The 19,381-nt window shown below is 34.8% G+C and overlaps 1 protein-coding gene across 13 annotated transcripts in view; it reads left to right on the top strand.

The window, feature by feature from the left end:
• Window positions 1-19,381, top strand: part of RNF38 (ring finger protein 38) — a 220,708-nt gene that overhangs the window by 164,945 nt on the left and 36,382 nt on the right. For 5 of the 13 annotated variants that reach the window (XM_069085236.1, XM_069085238.1, XM_069085245.1 and 2 more), the window contains 2 exons: window positions 377-526; window positions 17,615-17,805. In XM_069085236.1, the coding sequence (XP_068941337.1) occupies window positions 377-526; window positions 17,615-17,805 (341 nt within the window). The other 8 variants (XM_069085248.1, XM_069085243.1, XM_069085241.1 and 5 more) reach the window with 4 other exon arrangements.

Raw genomic sequence — 19,381 nt, 5'->3', positions numbered from 1 at the left:
AACCAGTACAGTGGTTTTTTTAAGGATATTTGAGTTTAATATCATACCCATCTATATATCCTTCGAGATTTCAGAATTAGTACTTTCAAGAAAAAAAATAGTACTGTGACAAAGGAATAGTGAACACTTGTGAATTTAGCAGTACCATTGTGGGTTTTTTCAAGCTCTAATTTTCAAAAGAGGTAGCACTGATCAAAGGTAGTTTTTGCCATCCTCATTTGTTTTATTTAGTGTTTTTAAATGATTATTGATTTTCTTCCCTTCTCTTTAGACTCTTCAAATACTTGAAATATCCAGACTATCCCTCGTGGGGTTGATTCTCCATATTGGTGCAGTTAGCCATGAACTATCCTTTTCTTCTCCCTCTTTTTCCCAGATTTCTCCCGGGTCCAATTCAGCACCTCTACCTGGCCATCCTAACAAGGTGATTTGTGAAAGGGTGAGACTTCAGAGCCTGTTCCCTCTCATCCCAAGTGATCAGGATACTACAGTTCAAGAGGATGCCCACTTCAAAGCTTTCTTCCAGGTTCTTATATATGTTTACCCTTCCCCTACTATAGGGTATTAGTCAGATAAATTCTAGGTTATTTCCAGGAAGACTTGACATGAAGATGGAAATCATTAGGTCATTGTAGGTTACCATCTGACAACTTAATTTCTGATGTGTATGTAAGTATGGATCTTCTTCCCACAAATTATTTCTCTAATATTTCTGTTTCAGCTAGTTGTTCTGAAGAATGATTATCTTCTCTTGAACTGCTTTTATTTGTTCCCCTAACACTCTTGACCTTCTTTCTGACATTTTTGTCCCATACGACTTACCTTATAGGTATGATTAACCTGTAAAAAGGTAGAGAGTGACCCATAGGAAGTATAGTGATTCTTAGGCAAGGTAAATGAAAATGTATGGAGGAGTAGGGCAACTCCAAGACTCACTGTTTTTTGTTTTTGTCTTCAATCCTCAGCTGCTTACTAAGCACCCACAGTTCATTAGATGATGCACACTCTGGAAAGGAAAAAAATAATTTCTTGAAGCTTACATGCTAATGAAAACTTCATGAAATTAGAATTTTGAGGTTAATGTTTTCTGTTAAGAAATCAAAAAAACATTTATTAAGGATTATAGACATATATTAAATAACATGTTTAATTGAATCTTGGCTAGACTTAAATTCTAAGTGATTGGCTTCCAAGAAAGCTGTATTCTACAAAGGCATATTCCTTACATGCTACTTTCTTGACATTTAAAAGTTTGTTCAAGCACCATGCTCACTTGAAGGGTATATATCTGTAGTAGAATATATCCTTTAAAAACCTGCAGTTGATCATAATTTTGCCATAGGACAGGAATGGATCTGCTTTAGATAATGAATAATTAGATGCATTAAGTATAGGAATAAGTTCCAGGAGATAGAGAAAATTGGCTTATAATTTTTACTAATACCATCAACAAATAGCTTTTTAAAACTGTATCTGTTCCCTAGGATGATGGATTTAGAGCTGGAAGGGACTTTAGGGGTAATCTAGTTCAACCCTCTTACTTTATGGATGAGGAAACTGAGACCTAGAGAGGTCTAGGACAAAGCTAAGATGTTCAACCTTGGTCTTCTGGCTCCAAATTCAGTGCTCCTAGCTTGTTCATTTCAGTCTTTTCTAGTGGTCATCACCTCTTCTGTGAAAGATAATGATCTCAAATTTTGTATTCTAGTTTCTAGGCTAAAAAAAACAGGTGAAAACTATTAACACTAAGGTCTGTTATCAGAATTTTATGCTGAACAGCTTATTATAGTTGTAAGTGTCAACTCTCCTGGGATATCAAGTCTGTATTACTAAAAGCAATTTCTGGGTTTATTTAGGTGTTCATTGTGGCTATTGCTTTACGTTAAACTTCAGTGAGAAATGATGACTTAAGTTGAGTAGATTAGATTGCAGCTATTGTACATTTACACAGTGTCTTTTCTTTATCCTTTTTAAAATTTGGCATTGAATTTGGCCTTTCCTCTAACTAGTTAGTAATATGATTACTTGGGACCAGTTGATTTTAATGACCCCCATTATCAGTAACCAGTATTTATTCTGTCCATTAACAGTCATTTTTATTTCTTGTGATATACTGAAGGGCAACAGTGGCATTAGAGTATATACTTACTTGAAAAACATTAAGAGGACGACAATAGAAGATTGATCAGTGAAAAGATATTGAGGAAAGGAAAAGAACCATGTAGAAAACTTAACTATGAACCTGGCTAAGCTCATTCTGAGAACATTAAGGTACAACATAATAGCAACAAATGGGAATGAAATTATACTTTCCCAACTTTTTTTTTTAGAAGAAAATCTTTTTTGTTTTTAAGTTTCAGAATTTATTTTTAGTTTTCAGTATTCATTTCCACAAGATTTTGAGTTCCAAATTTTTTTCCCCTTCTCTCCCCTACCTGCCACCCCAAGATGGCAAGCATACCTCTCCCAGTCTGCCCTCTCATATATCCCCCCCACCAAGAAAATATTTTTTTAATCATCGTAAGTTTACATTTTTTTTTTGTTTTTTTTGTTTTTTGGAGGGGGGGGTGACAGGGCAACTGGGGTCAAGCAACTTGCCCAAGGTCATATGGCTAGTTTTTTTGTGTGTGTGTAAGATGCCTGAGGCCAGATCCAAACCTACATCCTCCTGACTCCAGGGCTTGTGCTCTACCACTGTGCCACCTAGCCACCCCAAATTTTTTTATTTTTTGCTTTTTGGAGGACAGTTGGAGTTAAGTGCCTTGCCCAAAGTCACACGGCTAGTAATTGTCAGGTGTCTGAGGCCGGATTTGAACTCAGGTCCTCCTGACTCCAGGGCTGGTGCTCTATTCACTGCACCACCTAGTCTCCCTAAACATCCTAAATTTAACAAACACAAACAGTTTTTTACACAAAGCACAGTAAAATGGTATGTCACGTGACACCAAGAATCTCATGTTGTTGTTTAATATGTACTAAATTTGATAGTTATAATAACACTACCCTGCTTCCATGGGTCCTCTTCTAAACTTGAGTCTAAACCCCCCTTCTGAACTTGCTTCTAAACTCTTTTCTGTGTGTTTTTTAAAATTTTATATTGGTTCTTTTTTTCTTCCCCCCCAAAAACAGTAAGAACAAAAGCCCTCTCATAAAAAATTAGTCAAGCAAAACAAATGCACACATTGGTCTTATCCAAAAATGTATGCTTCATTCTGTATCATTATTTCTTTGCCAAGAGGTAGTAAGAATGATTCATTATCAGTTTTTTGGGGTCGTAATTTATCATTGTGTTGATTGTGGTTCTTAAGTTTTTCAGTTTTCCTTTGAAGTGTGGTAATTTTATACCTTTTTCTCCTAGGTCTGCTCATTTCACACTGCCTCAGTGAAATAATATTTCATTACATTAATACGCCTTCATTTCAGTCATTCTCAATTGAACTTTGTTTCCAAATCTTTGCTTTAACAAAGAGTGTTGCTATAAATATTTTTCTGAATTAGACCTTTCCCTCTTTATTTGATCTTTTTAAGATAAATTCCTGGTAGTAGTATTACTAGGCCAATAGAAGTTACATGATTAGGGGGCGGGGGAAGGGTAGGGTGTAGTTCCAAGCTGTTTTCCAGAACATTTGGATCAATTTCTAGCCTACCAACAGTGTTAGTATGTCCTTCTATTGCCCCTCTAACAATTGTCATTTTCCTTTTTTGTCATCTTTGCCCAACAGATGGGTATGAAGTGGAACTTCAGAGTTGTTTGAATTTGCATTTTTCTTATTAGTGTTGTAGAACTTTTTTTTAAAAATGTCGTTGTTGATAGCTTGCCTTTCTTATTTTGAGAACTACTCTTTCATTTCTTTGACCAGTTATTTATTTGGGGAATGTCTCTTGTAATCTAAATTGTCAATTTACTCTCCTGTGACCTTTTCTTTCTTTTGTTTGGTTAGGAATTCTTTCCTTGTCCATAATTGTAAGATGTACTTCCTTCCCTTTTCCTCTTATTTGCTTGGGACATTACCCTTTATATGTAGTTCATGTATCCATTTGGAGATTATGGGATGTTCTTAGAGATGTTGTAGGCGATAACAGTTACAGAGTACCTACCCCCATTGATAAGTTCATATATGCATTGAAGTAGTAAAATAATCCACTTTGAAAATGGAGTTATGTAGGTCAGTACATTCAGAATTCTTTTTTGTAAATGAAATGCAAAGTTCATATTCTAGTTTTTCAGGTGGTAGGGAATGCATACTGTTTTTAAACAGTAGTGTAGGACTGATTACCCATTTGTGGTCCAGTTTTAATTTAAATTCCCTTTTCCTTGATAACTTTATTAATCAGAAATTTTAAAGAAATGAACCTTTGACCTAAGCTCTGTATTCTACAGTCTGTAAATTAGAGAGAGATGAAAAATGGCAGTCAACAAGATGATAAAAAGTTAGGTAGACAGCCCTTTGAGTTTATCAGAACCTGTAATTATCAACACCTTTATCTTGGAAAGGCAGTACAAATGAACAGTAAGCTAGGCTTAGAAATTAATAAAAAGAAGAGAATAATCTTAATTGCCTTTGGAAAATTCAGAAGCTCTTTCAGTGATCACGTCATTCCCTAAAACAAAAATCCATCTTTTTAGTATTAATATTCTTCTAGAGTAAGAGAATACCACCGTAGATAGAATTAGATAGGCAATAAAGACATATATAATGGAGTAATGCTGCATATTACCAAGAGTAACTTGTTTGTAAAGTGCCATAAAAGATACCTGAGAAATAACACAATCAGAAAAGGAAGGGGGCTGGTCATGCATTTATTAAAAGCAAGATATCATGTGATAGCCTGAGCATTATACTGTTACTCTAGGAGTATGGACCTAGAGAAAAAAATAACCATATGTTAGGTTTCTTTCTTCAATATCTAGAGGGATATAGACAAGCATCATTCAGGATTAAAGGGTATAAGGGATTTGTGATCTGTAATGTTGAAGGTAGTGCTTACACCAGTGTTACAAGCTTACTTACTCCACAGAGTATGAATCGGGGTTCCCAAGATCCTGTCTGAGAGGTTTACATGGTAAAAACTATTTTCATGATAATAACTAAAATATTTTAATCTTTAGTACGGTAAATATTGAAATCCTATTCTTTGAGGAGTCCTCAATTTTTAAGAGTGTTAAAGTGGTCCTGAGATCAAAAAATTTTGAGAACCACTGGTCTGCATTAATAAGATCAAAGATTGATTAAAATATAAATTTGTAGTCTGTTTTAATCAGCCAAAATCTTTCTTCTTACCCTCCTACCATGTCTGTTCCCCCAACTGAGAACAGAAGAAAAGCAAAACCCATTACACACACACCTAGTCGGTCAAAACCAAATTTCTACATTGACCGCATCAAAAAAAATGATTCTTATTCTGCAGTCAGTCCTTTACCTTTGTCATGAGGTGGACATCACATTTCATTTTGGATTTGTATGTGGCCATTATACTGAGAAGAGTATTTTTTCATAGTTGTACACCATAACTTAATCATCCAGTGCTCAATTTATGGGTACCCTCTCAGATTCCCATTCTTTGCCATCTCAAAGAGCTATAAATATTTCAGTGCCTCTTTGGAATTTGTTTTGCTTAAGACTAAAGACTTCCTTGATTTGCTCTCCCTGAAATTCCTCCTCCTCCCTTGTCTCCTTTCCTATCTATTTCCTCATTGAGTAAAATGTAGCATTTAAATATTAAGTATTCTGAAGAGGATGTTGGAACTACTAAAAGATTGAGAATCTGTAAATTTTGTGTTCTTCCTATTTCCCATTGCCAAAAGTAATTGAGAATTGATTGCATCTATTTTTAACTAATATGATTTTGAACTTTAGCTGTAGAAGGAACCTTTGCAATATGGCAGTTTGAATTTAATAGAATGGTACAGTTTCTTCAACTATAAAGGGAATATAACAATAGCACATATCTCCCACTGTTGTTGTGTGAATCAAGTGGGATAATATTTGTAAAGTGCTTTGCCACAGTGCCTACTGCATAGTAGGCATTATAAACAGGCTAATTATTTGGTAGCTGAATTTCATTTTGTTAATGAAACTAGGGAGACATGGATTAACATTTTTCACGTAACAATATTCATAATACCTAAATGTTGTTAATGTTATCTTTCTTTTAAAAATTACACAAGAGTCAGATAGTTGTAAGGTACTTTAGAGGCCATTTAGTTGAATCTCTACCTAAGACTCTCCTCCATTGCACATTCAAGGTGGTTATCTATCCATTGTTTCAAGAACCCTGGTGAACAGGGTGGCTAGGTGGTGCAGTGAGTAGAGCACCAGCCCTGCAGTCAGGAGGACCTGAGTTTAAATCCGGTTGCAGACACTTACCACAAAAACTGGCCATGTGACCATGGGCAAGTCACTTAACCACAATTGCCCTCCAAAAAGCAAAAACAAAAAAAACAAGAACCCTGGTGAGGTGTAATTCAATGCTTGCTGATGCAACTCCTTCTGCTTTTGCAAAGCCCTTATAGTGAGCAAGTTTTTCTTTGTAGCAAGCCTAAATATACCTTTTCTATTTTCATGGTTACTCTTGGTTGTGCCCTTGGGACTCAAGTAGATAGAGCAAGTCTAATAACTTCCACGTGGCAGTTCTTCAAATATTTCTTTCTTTTTTTTTTTGGAAGGGCAATTGGGGTTAAGTGACTTGCCCAGGGTCACACGGCTAGTAAGTGTTAAGTGTCTGAGGCCAGATTTTAACTCAGGTCCTCCTGACTCTAGGGCTGGTGCTCTATTCACTGTGCCACCTAGCCGCCCCTCTTCAAATAGACAGCTGTCATGCTCCCCCTAAGTCTTACTTCTCCAGGATAAATATTCCCAGCTCTTAATTGATTCTTGTATTAGAGTTGAATAGAAATTTGTATAGTAGAATATAAGTTCCTTCAGGACAAGGATTGTTTTTCATTTTTGTCTTTATACAACCAGTACAATGCCTTGTACCTAATAGACACTTAAATGCTTGTGGAATCATCAACTTGATATGACATGATCTCATGATCCTTTATCATCATCACCCTCATTTGGAAGCTCTCCAACTTAACCATGTCCTTTCTAAAATATGCCTGAAACTGAACACAGTATTCCAGCTGTCTGACCAGGGCAGAATATAATAGGACTGTCACCTCCATATCCTATGTCTTTCTAACTTTGGTTAAAGATTTCATTTGATTTTTTGACTGACACATCATCGAATTCACTCATTGAGATTGTAAATAACTAAAACTCCTATATCTTTTTCAGACTTAAGGCTATCTAATAGTCTTATCTAACAGATAACTTTAACATAGCACTTAAAGTGTTTTTCATATGTTATCTCATTTGATACAGCTACTGTGAGATACTCTTTTATTATTCCAGTTTTATAGAAGAGGAAACAGAACCTGAAAGAGATTAAATAACTTTTACAAGGTCACACAGTTAATAAATATCTGAGGCAGGATTCAAACTCAGGTCTTCCTGCCTTCAAGTCTAGAGTTCTGTCCCCTATAGATTAGTGGACATAATAAGGAAAACCGGATTCAAATTCTGTTATTTCTTAGAAATGGCCAGGTTATCTTCAAAAACTCTTTCCTTATCTATAGAATGATTTTACCTCACAAGCTTTTACTGAGAAAAGCACTTTGCAGATTTCAAATTGATTAAAGCAACTTTTTGAGAACAAAATAGAAACAATATTTAAATAAGAAGTATATAGATTTCTGCCTTGAAAAGTAAGACCTTAGAAGTCATCTAGTTTGTCATACTCATTTTACAGCTGAGGAAACTGACCCAGAGAGCATAAGTGACTTAGCTTAGTGGAGAATTTTAACTAAAGGCACTGACTTCAAATTCAGTAATACCCCTGTTGTTTAAGTTTAAAATATTAACATAATATGCCTCTTCTAAATGGAAGGATCAGTTGTATTTCATTTTAAATACTTTTAAGGAATTATATTTTCATCTCATTAGTTGGATTAATGCAAATTTGTCATAGTCTTATGTTAGTCATCTTAATTTTTAAGTACCACATTCTTTAATTTTAACTCTTTTTTATAGTTGTAAAAAAAAATTTTGTCTGTTCTTTGAATATTTATATCAAAGGGTATTTTAAAAATTACTAGTGTGAACCTGAATAGTTTTTGAAAGCATTAGGTAGAGGTAACTAATAAAAAAACTTACCCCTGATATATTATAATCAGCACATTGAAACTACTTATGGAAGAGACTGTTGTTCCTCCTTGAACATAACATCATCCTTCAGAAAAAAGGAAATTAGAGCTTTGGGGGCAGCCAGCATCCAGAAAGGTGGGAGAGCATGGACCCAGAGAGGAGATTCTCTGTCGTGAGAAAGAAATTGGTCATGAGGAGAGCCAGAGATAGAACTAGACTGGATAATTTGGAACACAGAGAAATTTCTATGCTGGAGTGATACTCTAAAGACTAAAAAAAACATTGGTCGACCTTTAGCTAACCTGATGAAAAAGAAAGAGATAAAACCAAATCAGCAAAATAACAAAGGTGAAAACACATCACAATCAGAAAATGTAAAAAGAATTATCATAACCCATTATATAGTTATAGAAGAGAGGCTTGCCTTATAAAATACAAAATATTGAACAGAATACCAACTGGTAACCTTAATCTAATCAAAGAAAAAGAACTAGCTACAAAGGAATTATTCATGGGGAAAAAATGCCCTAGTCCTGGTAGAATTACAGGAGAGTTCTCTTAACCTTTTAACAAACAGTTTGTATGAATATTAAGCAGATTATTCTAAAAAATTGAGAAACTACTAAACTTTTTTAAAGTCCTAGTACCTAAACCAAGGAGAATAAAAGCACAGAAGATAGGAAACGAGTATCAGTAATGAATAAGAGTTAAGAAATTTTAATTGAAATCCTATCAGACTATAATAATTTATCCAATAAATCATACATTATAACCAAATTGATTCATACCCAGGATGCAACAGTGTTTCAACATTATGAAAAAAAATCATTGTAGTCATACTAAAAACAAAAATATCCAAGATCTATTCAAAAAAAGCCTTTGACAAAGTATAGGTCTTGGTAATACCAAAACAAAACCAAACCTGCAGTTCAGCAGGATCTTCATTTAAAAATTTTTTTTTTTTTTTTGCTTTTTGGAGGGCAATTAGGATTAAGTGACTTTCCCACGGTCACACGGCTAGTTTTTGTGTTAAGTGTCTGAGGCTGGATCTGAACCCATGTCCTCCTGATTCCAGGGCTGGTACTCTATTCACTGCACTACCTAACCACCCCTAAAAAAATTTTTAAAGCATCTAAAATCAAAAGCAAGTAACATATGCAGTGGAGATACACTAGAAGCCTTCCCACTAAATACTAGCAGTAAAGCAATATTATTTGCTATAGTTTTATCTTCTAAGTAGAAGAATCAGTTGTATTTCACATAAATGCTAGCCATAGCAATAACACTAGGGAAAGAAATTAAGAAGGAAAAAACTATTTGATGACATGATATACTTAGAAAATGCTAAGCAGTTAGCAAATAAACTGAGACAATATCTTCAGCAAAATTTTAGGGTACAGAACCCATAGAAAGCAATAGCATTTTTTTATATGCTAACAATCCAGAAGACAGTGGTAGAAAGGCAAATCCCATTCAAAATAACTACAAAATGCATAAAATATTTGGGAATAAATCTACCAAACCACACTCTATAGATCCAGTTATAAAATATTCCTTAAATAAATAAAGAATAACTTAAATAGCTGGAGGAATATTCAGTGCTTATGATTGGGCTGTGCAAATATGTTAAAAATGACAATACTACCACAGGTGATTTACAGTTTTAATGCTAAACAAATATGACTACAAAGAAACTTTCCAGTTCTAGATAGAATAATAACCAGATTCATTAGGGGGAACAAAAGGTATAGAATATCAAAAGAAATAATGTAGGGGATGGAGGGAGGAAGGTGGGAAGAAAGGAAGAATAGAACTTGTAGGCTTTAAAGTATATTAAAAAACAGCAATCATCAAAAACATTTGATATTCTCTTTAAAAAGAAAGAGTAGATCAGTGGGACAGTGTAGACAAGGGAGAATCAGAAATAATGAAATTCAACAAGTTACTTTTCAGTAAACCAGAAAACAAATTATTTAGGAAAGAATTCTGTATTTTATAACAACTAGGAAATCTGGAAAGAAGTGTGCCAAATAAGGTTTTGACCAATAATTTATACCTTCAAAATGGATATCAGACCTAGCATATTAAAGATTATAGCATAAAAAAATTAGAATGGAGGATCATACCCTTTTTACAGCTCTGAATTAAGAGACAAATTCTTAACTAAACAAGGGATATGGGCAATTACAAAATATAAAAATACTTTTTGTTTACAAAAAATTGGAAAGCTTTAGCAACAAACAATTTTTGGTATGCATGGTTTGGTATCTATGATATAAAAGAAATATTTAAGACAAAGAGCTGTTCTCCAACAGGTAAATAGTCAAAGGATATGAGTAAGTATTTCTCAAAAGAATAATTATAAGCCATTTAACAATTAATTAAATGATTCTTTCATATGAAAGAATGCTTCAAATTACTAATAATAAGAAAAATGCAATAAAGTAATTTGGTGGTTCTCTAACAAAGAAGGAAGATACTTTTTCTCATTTCTTTAGGTTCTTGCTTCAGTTTTTGTCATCATAATTATTACATAGCATTCACTTTAATTTTATTTTGCTTTTGTGTTACATAATCATATTATCTTAATGGTTCTGCTTGTTTCACTTTGTTCCAATTCATGGAAGTTTCCCCACATTTCTCTGAATTTCTCATATTTGTAGTTTCTTACAACATAATCCTATTTCATCATATTTATATACCATAGTTTGTTTAGCCATTGCCCAATGAACACCCACTTAATTTCCAGGTTTTTGTTACTACATTACTGTATTTTGGTATACATGGGACCTTTGTATCTCTGACTTTTTAGATATATGCACAACAGTATTGTCTTTGGGTCAAAGGAAATGAACTTTTATTCCGCTCAATTCCAATTTGTTTTTTTTTTTGTTTTGTTTTGTTTTTTTGCTTTTTGGAGGGCAATTGGGGTTAAGTGACTTACCCAAGGTCGCACGGCTAGTTTTTGTGTTGTGTCTGAGGCAGGATTTGAACTCGGGTCCTCCTGACTCCAGGGCCAGTGCTCTCTCTATTCACTGTACCACCTAGCTGCCCTTTCAATTTTTTTTATAGACTGATGGGATCAATTTATAGCTCTGTCAACAGTGGCTTAGTGTGCCTGTTTTACCATAGCTCTTCTAGCATTGATCAGTTCCACCTTGTCATCTTCACCAATTTGCTGGCCATGAGTGAAACCTCAAAGTTGTTTTGATTTGCCTCTCTCTCACTAGTGCTCTTGAATAGTTTTATAGGGTTGCTGATAGTGGGCAGTATTTGAGAACTGTTCATCTGATGGCTGTTAATTTACTAGGAAATGGTTCTTGGTCTCCAATAGTCCTTTCCATTTGTTCTGCAATTTCGCTTATCTTAAATGCTTTGATTTTGTCCATGTAAAAGCTTTTCAGTTTAATAGAATCAAAATTATCTAATCTTTTGTTATCTTTATCCTTTGTTTCTCCCTCAGCTGTAGTTATTAAAGATATCTCCATGCATTTTTCTTTCTATTTTATGATGTGACCTATAGATAATTTATTTGGAAATCTCAATGTCATGTGGTATATAAGATGCTGATTTAAGCCCCTCTTTTGACCATACTACATTCCACTTTTCCTAGTAGTTCTTGTCAAATTTAAAATCTTTTGCCCAGTTATTTGTGTTGAACCCTGGATTGTTGCATTCAGATATTTCCAGTGCTTGCTTTTCTAGTTGTGCTAATATCCTTTTATTTAGTCAGTAACAAATAGTTTCATTGAATACCGATTTAAAATTGCAGGTCTGAAAGATGGTTTTGGCAAAAGCTTTCATTTCTATTTTTTGTTGTTTTGTTGTAGCATCATGGACTAGTGGATAGAGCCTTTCATTTTATTTTTTCTAACTAGAAAGACCTGGGTTTATGTCCCACCTGTGACACATCCTGGGTATGTGACCATGGGCTAGTCAATTAACCTCTCAGTGCCTTAGGTGGGTAGGACTTTAAGTTGGAGAAAAGGTACCAGTCTGCCTTCCTAGAGTGAGTTTCCTCATCCAGAAATTCCTTATACAAATGAAATAACAAATCTAACCCTTATCCTTTATATCCTTATATCCCTTATATCCTTATTTATAAAGTAAACCATTGGTAATTTTATATAGCATTAAGTCCACAGCATAACCAACAGGAAGCTTAGAAGAACAACAATAAAGGACGTGATCGAGGGCTTGTATAACAAGGAAAGAAAGCTAGCTGGTTATGTCAGGAATGATGGGATACAGGTGAACTACCAGAGTGCTCTATGGATATCTTTATGATATCAGGAGAAAATTATTGAGGCCTTAAACAAACATATTGGGGCCTACCTTGTTGCAAACTTTTGGGGAAATATGGACAAGAATCTTATGGGGTAGGCAGGCATGGATGGATTACAGTCTGCATTTTTGTAAGTAATTCTTTTTGGTGAGATAACATGCATTCGAGTAGAGAATTGAACGTATTCTGTAGTTACTGTATGTGTAGGTGATTTCAATTATTTGCCATTAAGAATGGAATAACTATATTTTATACAGAAATATTTTTATGATGATACAGTTCTAACAATGGAATGATACTTTTGTGTCTTGATGCCATAACATTTTCCAAAATGTTTGTCACTCTGTGGCCCCACCACCCATCATGTAGGAGCGTTGGATTTTTACCACTTCAGATTCCACAAAGAATAGCAAAATAATGTTGTTATTTGATATTTCACTGACTCTTAATTCATATTTTTCATCATGGCATAGAGATATCTCTTGTTTGGTATAGGCTGTACCAGAAGTTTAAATAGTTCTTATTTTCCACATTATACAAATTCTACTCCCCTGTAGCAGGGCTTTGGGGACTCTCAAGCACTGAAACCCCTCCAGCTGCATAGGCCCCAGGCTCTGAAGCTACTTGGGCTGCTGGGTATGGAGCAATGGCGGGGAAGGGGAAGGGGAGTGGCGGGCCTGCAGGGCTAGGCTTCTCTAGGAGAGAGGGACGGCTGTGTTGAAAGTTCGCTTATGGTAAGGAAGAATTGTAAATAGAGGAGATCATACTAAAAGTCACCCAGTTGCTGTTGAGACATTGATTTACAATATATCTGAAAGAAAAGAAGATATCAAAAGGAATAGGGAAAAAAAAACCTTAGACTTTATTAATCCCCTTAAAAGATAAACAAGGAAATTATAGCAACCATCATTACACATACCTACTTCTTCATACATGAAATATTTGTGAGAATCATCTGTACTTTCATTGAGTTTATCATAAGTGCCATTCCTGTTTTTATTGGCATGTTAAATTTTAGACCAGCTATTTAGAGTTTGATAACTGATTTCAAAATCTTTTAGTTACTGTTCAGATGTATAGTCCATAATTTTCCATGCCAAAGCATAGAGTCATTCCTTTAGCTTTAAATGCATTAAATGTTATGATCCAAAAAATTCAGGCCGCCTTGTCTACTTAAAAATACAGTTTAAAAATCTGGTCCTTCAGTAACATCATAAATAAATGCATATGTGTCTAAGTATAATTGCTTTTCAGTTGCTTAAATACTTAGTTTGTTTCATAGTGAAGTGAATAGTTATACAGATTTTCCAGAATAAATGTTTCCTGTAAGGAGCACTTTATTGAATTCTACTTTTTAAATCCAATTTGTACCACCACTGCATAACGTTTAGTCTGTTTTCTCCAATTATTTTGTATTGTTTCTACCATCATTATACTCTCTGGTGGTCCATAGGTTCCCAAAGTGGGCAATACCACCCCCTGGAGGGTCCTAGAACAATCCTTACAATGCCACAAGAACAATCAGATAACTTGGATTTTTTAAAACAATTAAATATAATCATCTGCAAATTTGTGTCCAATTTTTAAATGAAATAACATTTTGTGATGAGATGGTAGTGAGATAAAGTATACATATAAATGACTTGCAGAGGTTCCCAAACTAATCTGGCCTGTTGTCCCCTTCCCCCATCCAAAAATAAGATTACTCAGCACCACCCCCTCCCCCCCAGAAATCTACGTTCTTTAATGGTTTGGTGTTTGCTTTTTTTGAAATTTGCATCATAAAAAAAAATACCACCCAAATAGAACAGTAAACCGTGGTTGTCTTTAGGATGACTCTAAATGTATATATACATCAAGTGAAACATGACTAAATGCTGTATTCTTATTTCCATTTAACATTCAAATAGCAGGAATAATAGATTCAAACTGGAAATGAGTTTAGAGATCACCAGCTTTCCCTCCCGTGCCGCTTTTTTGTGCTAATTGAAGAAACTAAGATCCAGAGAGGTATTGGTTGACCCAACTCACACTGATAGTAAGATTTATTTTTTAATCACTGCTATTCGTTGTCAACCCATGCCCCATTCTTACATGTGGGTAATCAAATCTTGCACATCTATAATTTTTCTTTTATTTGATCTAAAATTAATTTTTTCTTCCATTTCAGGTTTGTTAAGATTGGTTTCCTAAGTAGAGCCAAGGAAAAGAAGATATGATTATTCATTTTCATTGAAAACATTTATCTCACAACAGTAATTTCATAGCTAATTTAGAAATCTTTGAGTTGCTATTCAGTCCTACGGTGTATAAATTACCATGCTAGTCCATAAAAATCATTCCTTTAAACTTTAACTTCATGTATAAAAGTTCAGTAGTATTAAATGTTAACATCACACATTTTGGTAGCAACTACTTGAACACAATTCAGGCTATGGCCCTTTAGCAACTCAAAGGGTGTGTGTGTGGCGTGGGTGGGGGGATTGCTTTCTAAATGTATTTATACTTTCTTTTGTGACCTAGTGGTAGAGTAGTATACTAGGAGTCAAGAAGGCCAGGGTGAATCTCTCTTGACACACTTGTTGTAACAACCTATCTCAGCCTGTTTCCTTGTCTGTGAAATGGGCATAATAATAGTACCCACTTAACAGGGTTTTTGAGAGGATGAAATGATATATGCAAAGTTATTTACAGACCGTAAAAATAAATCTATTTACTTGTCATGTTCTGCCCTACCCTTTCTTACTTGCCTCCCATACACATACAACTGAAATTAAAATATAACACAAATGCAAACCGATTGGCTTGAGATTACTTATTAGGAGGGGGCTGGACAAACAGGAGATGAACTAGCCTGAATTTTGTGTTTGACATCCCACCTAAGCCACAAATATTTGACATCATATGTTTTTTATGGTGACAAGTTATATATCTTGTAGTTTGTGCCAAGAAAAATTGGTTTTGATATTTGGGAATGGGAGAACAGGTAGGATGGCAGTCTTTACCCTCAATTAATATTTTGTGAACCTAGCTAGGAATTTATTTGATCATAGTTAAGATGAATTTATGGACAGTTGGGTGGTCTAGTGGATAGAGCCTCGAGTCAAGAAGAGTCATCTTTCTGAGTTCAAATTTGACCTCAGACATTTACTAGCAGTGTGACCCTGGGCAAGACACAACCCTGTTTGCTTTGGTTTCCTCATCTGTAAAACGAACTGGAAAAGGAAACCACTCCAGTATCTTTGCCAAGAAACACCCCCTCCCCCCGCAAAGATAAAAAAAGGAGTCGCAAAGAGTCAGACATAATTGAAACAACTGAACAAAACAATCAGATATGTTTGGTGTGTTACTGTATTTATTCCAGGAGGATCCTTGAGGGCTTTGAACCTGTTTTATGATCCAAAACAAAAGTGAGAAGGAAATGGATAGTGTTGAGTGGATAAGTATGCTCTTTGTGCCCAATGAATTTGTTTCTAATCCATAAAACCTGCCATCCACACTCTGATTAGTCTCTCCTTGTAAGCCGTACAAGTAGTAGCTGGACCAGACAGTGAAAAAGATCAACTTAGATCAACTTACAAGATCATCTTAGACCTGATGCAGTTACTCTTAATAAAAGAAGTGTGGATGAGTTTGAGTTTTAAATTTGTTTCCTTTGTTTTCAATGCAGATAATGAAAATATAATTGTATTTCAAAAGAATACTAGGTTATTTTGTAACTTATGATATATCTGAAAAGGAAATACTGTGATTTAATATATGTGATTTGGCATAAAAGGAAAATAGCCTGATATTTAGAATAGTGTGGCTAAATAATTTGAAATGATAAATTATAACTGCTTAGCAATTTGTTAACATTTATTCCAATCTCAGTGAAATCACCAACTCTTTTATGTTTGCTTTCACATTTAAAAATCAGAGCAATCAGTATTTCTGAATGTCATTATATACCTGCTTTTGAAGTGATTAGTGATAATAAAAAGTATACAATTTGCTGCCAAAGGGTGTTTTAGTAGTTTAAATTGTAGCTAACTTTTAGTAGAATTAATATGTGTAACACAGTCATAGATTTTGAACTAGAAGAGAAGGGACATTAGAGGTTCTTGAGTTCCACTCTGTCATTTTACAAATAAGGAAACTGAGTCACAAAGACTTGCCGAGGGTCATACAGGTAGTCAGTGTGCAAGGCAGGAATTGAATGCCTGTCTTCCCTGACTTCAGATCCAGTGTTCTATCTACTATATTGCTATCATTTCTAATATTATATCTTAGTAACTAGTTATTCTAGAATTTGTCTTTTGTTTCATTGTGGGCAAAGAGTGGGGAGATAACGAAAATGGGAAATTGGGTCAGCTGGTGGGTGCAGTGGATAGAGCACCAGGCTTGGAGTCAGAAAGATCTGAGTTCATATGTGGCCTCAGACACTTACTAGCAGTGTGACCCTGGGCAAGTCAATTAACCACTATTTGTTTCAGTTAGTCATCTGCTAAAAGTGGGGGGGGGGGGGGGAGTGGGAGCAGGGGAATTGATCACTTTATGTAAGGTTGTAGATGCTGTCACCATTTGGAAAGGCTATCTATAACCTAGAGCAGGGGTGGGAAACCTGCGACTTTGGAGGCCACATGTGAGCCTAGAGTTTTGTTATAATTATGTGGCAACTAGTTTAGTTTTTAAACTAATACTCAGTTGATTTGTATTATTTTTCTATGATAAAGTCTTACAACTGATCTGAGATCTAATACATTCAGTTTTGTGTCACCTGCAGGTCACCAGTATTTACTGAATGATTTCAACTCCCATATCACTTTTTTTCCATTTAAGATTAATTATTGCAGTAATAGTAAAGTGCAGAGAAGAGGGGGCATTACCCTTTGTTTTAAAGTTATTATTTTTCACAAATGTATGTGTTTATGGTCTGGGAAATGAAAGTAAATGATTTATTCAAATATTGCCTCTGTTATAGATAGTTTTAACTATATGATTATCACCATGAAACTTCACTGTTAAAAATATTTTTCTTTAGAAAATTGTCTTTTTTGTTTTAAGATAAAATTTGGAAGTATCTGCCACTTTTCTAACACGATTTAGAATGTTTCAATTGAGGGGTTTTATACCCACTGTATTTGTCTTATATTGGCAGAGTGAAGACAGCCCAAGTCCCAAGAGACAGCGGCTTTCTCATTCAGTCTTTGATTATACAGCATCACCAGCCCCATCACCACCAATGCGACCATGGGAGATGACATCAAATAGGCAGCCTCCTTCAGTTCGACCCAATCAGCATCACTTCTCAGGGGAACGATGCAACACACCTGCACGCAACAGAAGAAGGTTAGGAGATTAATTCTTTAGTTAAGAATACTGCTTCAAAATTTTCTTCCAAATGAAAGAAACCTAATTTGAAATCTCTGTGATGGTTTCTTAACTGTGTAGAATGTTTACAAGTTGGGGAGGATCTGTCTTCTTTCCACTTGGATTTTTTTTGTCTTCCTAATAAAAGTATGAAGGAGGTAAAAAACTTAATTTTCATTTAATTAAATTAAATATTTCCATTTAAGTGTGTGGGAATTTTTGTGCTTATCTTGTGTTGAGCTATTATTTGGAAAGGTTTTTATTTTATTTTATTTATTTTACTTTACTTTTTATTATGAACTTAATATATAATACACAAAAAACTACCTTGCTTAGTCTGTTTTCTTCTAAATTGTTTCCTTCTCTATTTTGCATCAGTAATACTACCCATCTATCCCCACCCCTAAGTGTCCTCTTTTGTAAAAAGTATAGCCAGAAAAAAACAAAGCAACATATTAGCTGTTACTGAAAATGTTTCATTCTGCCCCCCTTAATCCAATACTTTTCAGTCAAAAGATGGGAAGCAAATATCATAATTAGTCATCTGGTGTCACTGCTTGGTACTGGTTAAAAAATAGTAAATTTAATCAGTGGAACAGATTAGGTAGATAAGTAGTATAAAAAGAGTAGCATTATTTTCAGAAAACACAATCTGTTCGGATCAGTACACACTGTTTGACATACTTCTGGGAAAACAAGAAAGCAGGTTGGGAGAAAGTAGGTTTAGACCAGTATTTCATACCTTATACCAAAATACTTTCTAAATAGTTTCATAACCTAATTGTACAAGGTTATATTTATTATAAGCAATTTAGAGAAGAAAGGAAGGAGATACCAACCACAAATATGGACAAGGGAGAGTTCTTAACTAAACAAGGAGTAGAGAGGATCACCAGAGGTAAAATGGACAAGTTTGATTATATACAATTGAAAAGTTTTTGTACAAACAAAATTAATGCAGTAAGAATTAAAAGGGAAAGAAAACAGTTAATTGAGAGATAAGTCTTTGCAGGATATTTCTTTTGATAAAGGTCTGATATCCTAGATGTAGAAGGAACTGCTTCAAATAGATAAATAGACAAAAAATGTTAACAGGCAATTCTTTTTTTTTTTTTAAAGCAATTGGGGTTAAGTAACTTGCTCAAGGTTACACGGCCAGTTATTATTTCTGGGTGTGGTGCTGAGTATCTGAGCCCGGATTTGATCCAGGTCATCCTGACACTGGAGCCGGTGCTCTTACTTACTGAGCCACCTGGCCGCCCCTAAGCAATTGGGGTTAAGTAACTTGCTCAAGGTTACACGGCCAGGTGTTTCTGGGTGGGTGCTAAGTGTCTGAGCCCGGGATTCGATCTCCAGGTCTTCTCAACACTGGAGTCGGTGCTCTTACTTGCTGTGCTACCTGGCCACCCCAACAGGCAATTCTTAAAAGAAAAAATACCAGGTAGCAACATCTATATGAAAATATTTCCCAAATCACTAATAACCAAAGTAAATGTAAATTAAAGTTCTACCTCATGTCTATCAGTTTGGCAAAGATGATAAAAGGAAAATTACA

This window comes from Petaurus breviceps, unplaced genomic scaffold (genome assembly GCF_028583685.1).
Source record: "Petaurus breviceps papuanus isolate PSGF00001 unplaced genomic scaffold, PetGlider_PUasm1.0 175, whole genome shotgun sequence".
Lineage (NCBI taxonomy): Eukaryota > Metazoa > Chordata > Mammalia > Diprotodontia > Petauridae > Petaurus > Petaurus breviceps.
Note: the sequence above shows the minus strand (reverse complement) of the source record. Positions and strands in the feature narration are given on the sequence as shown.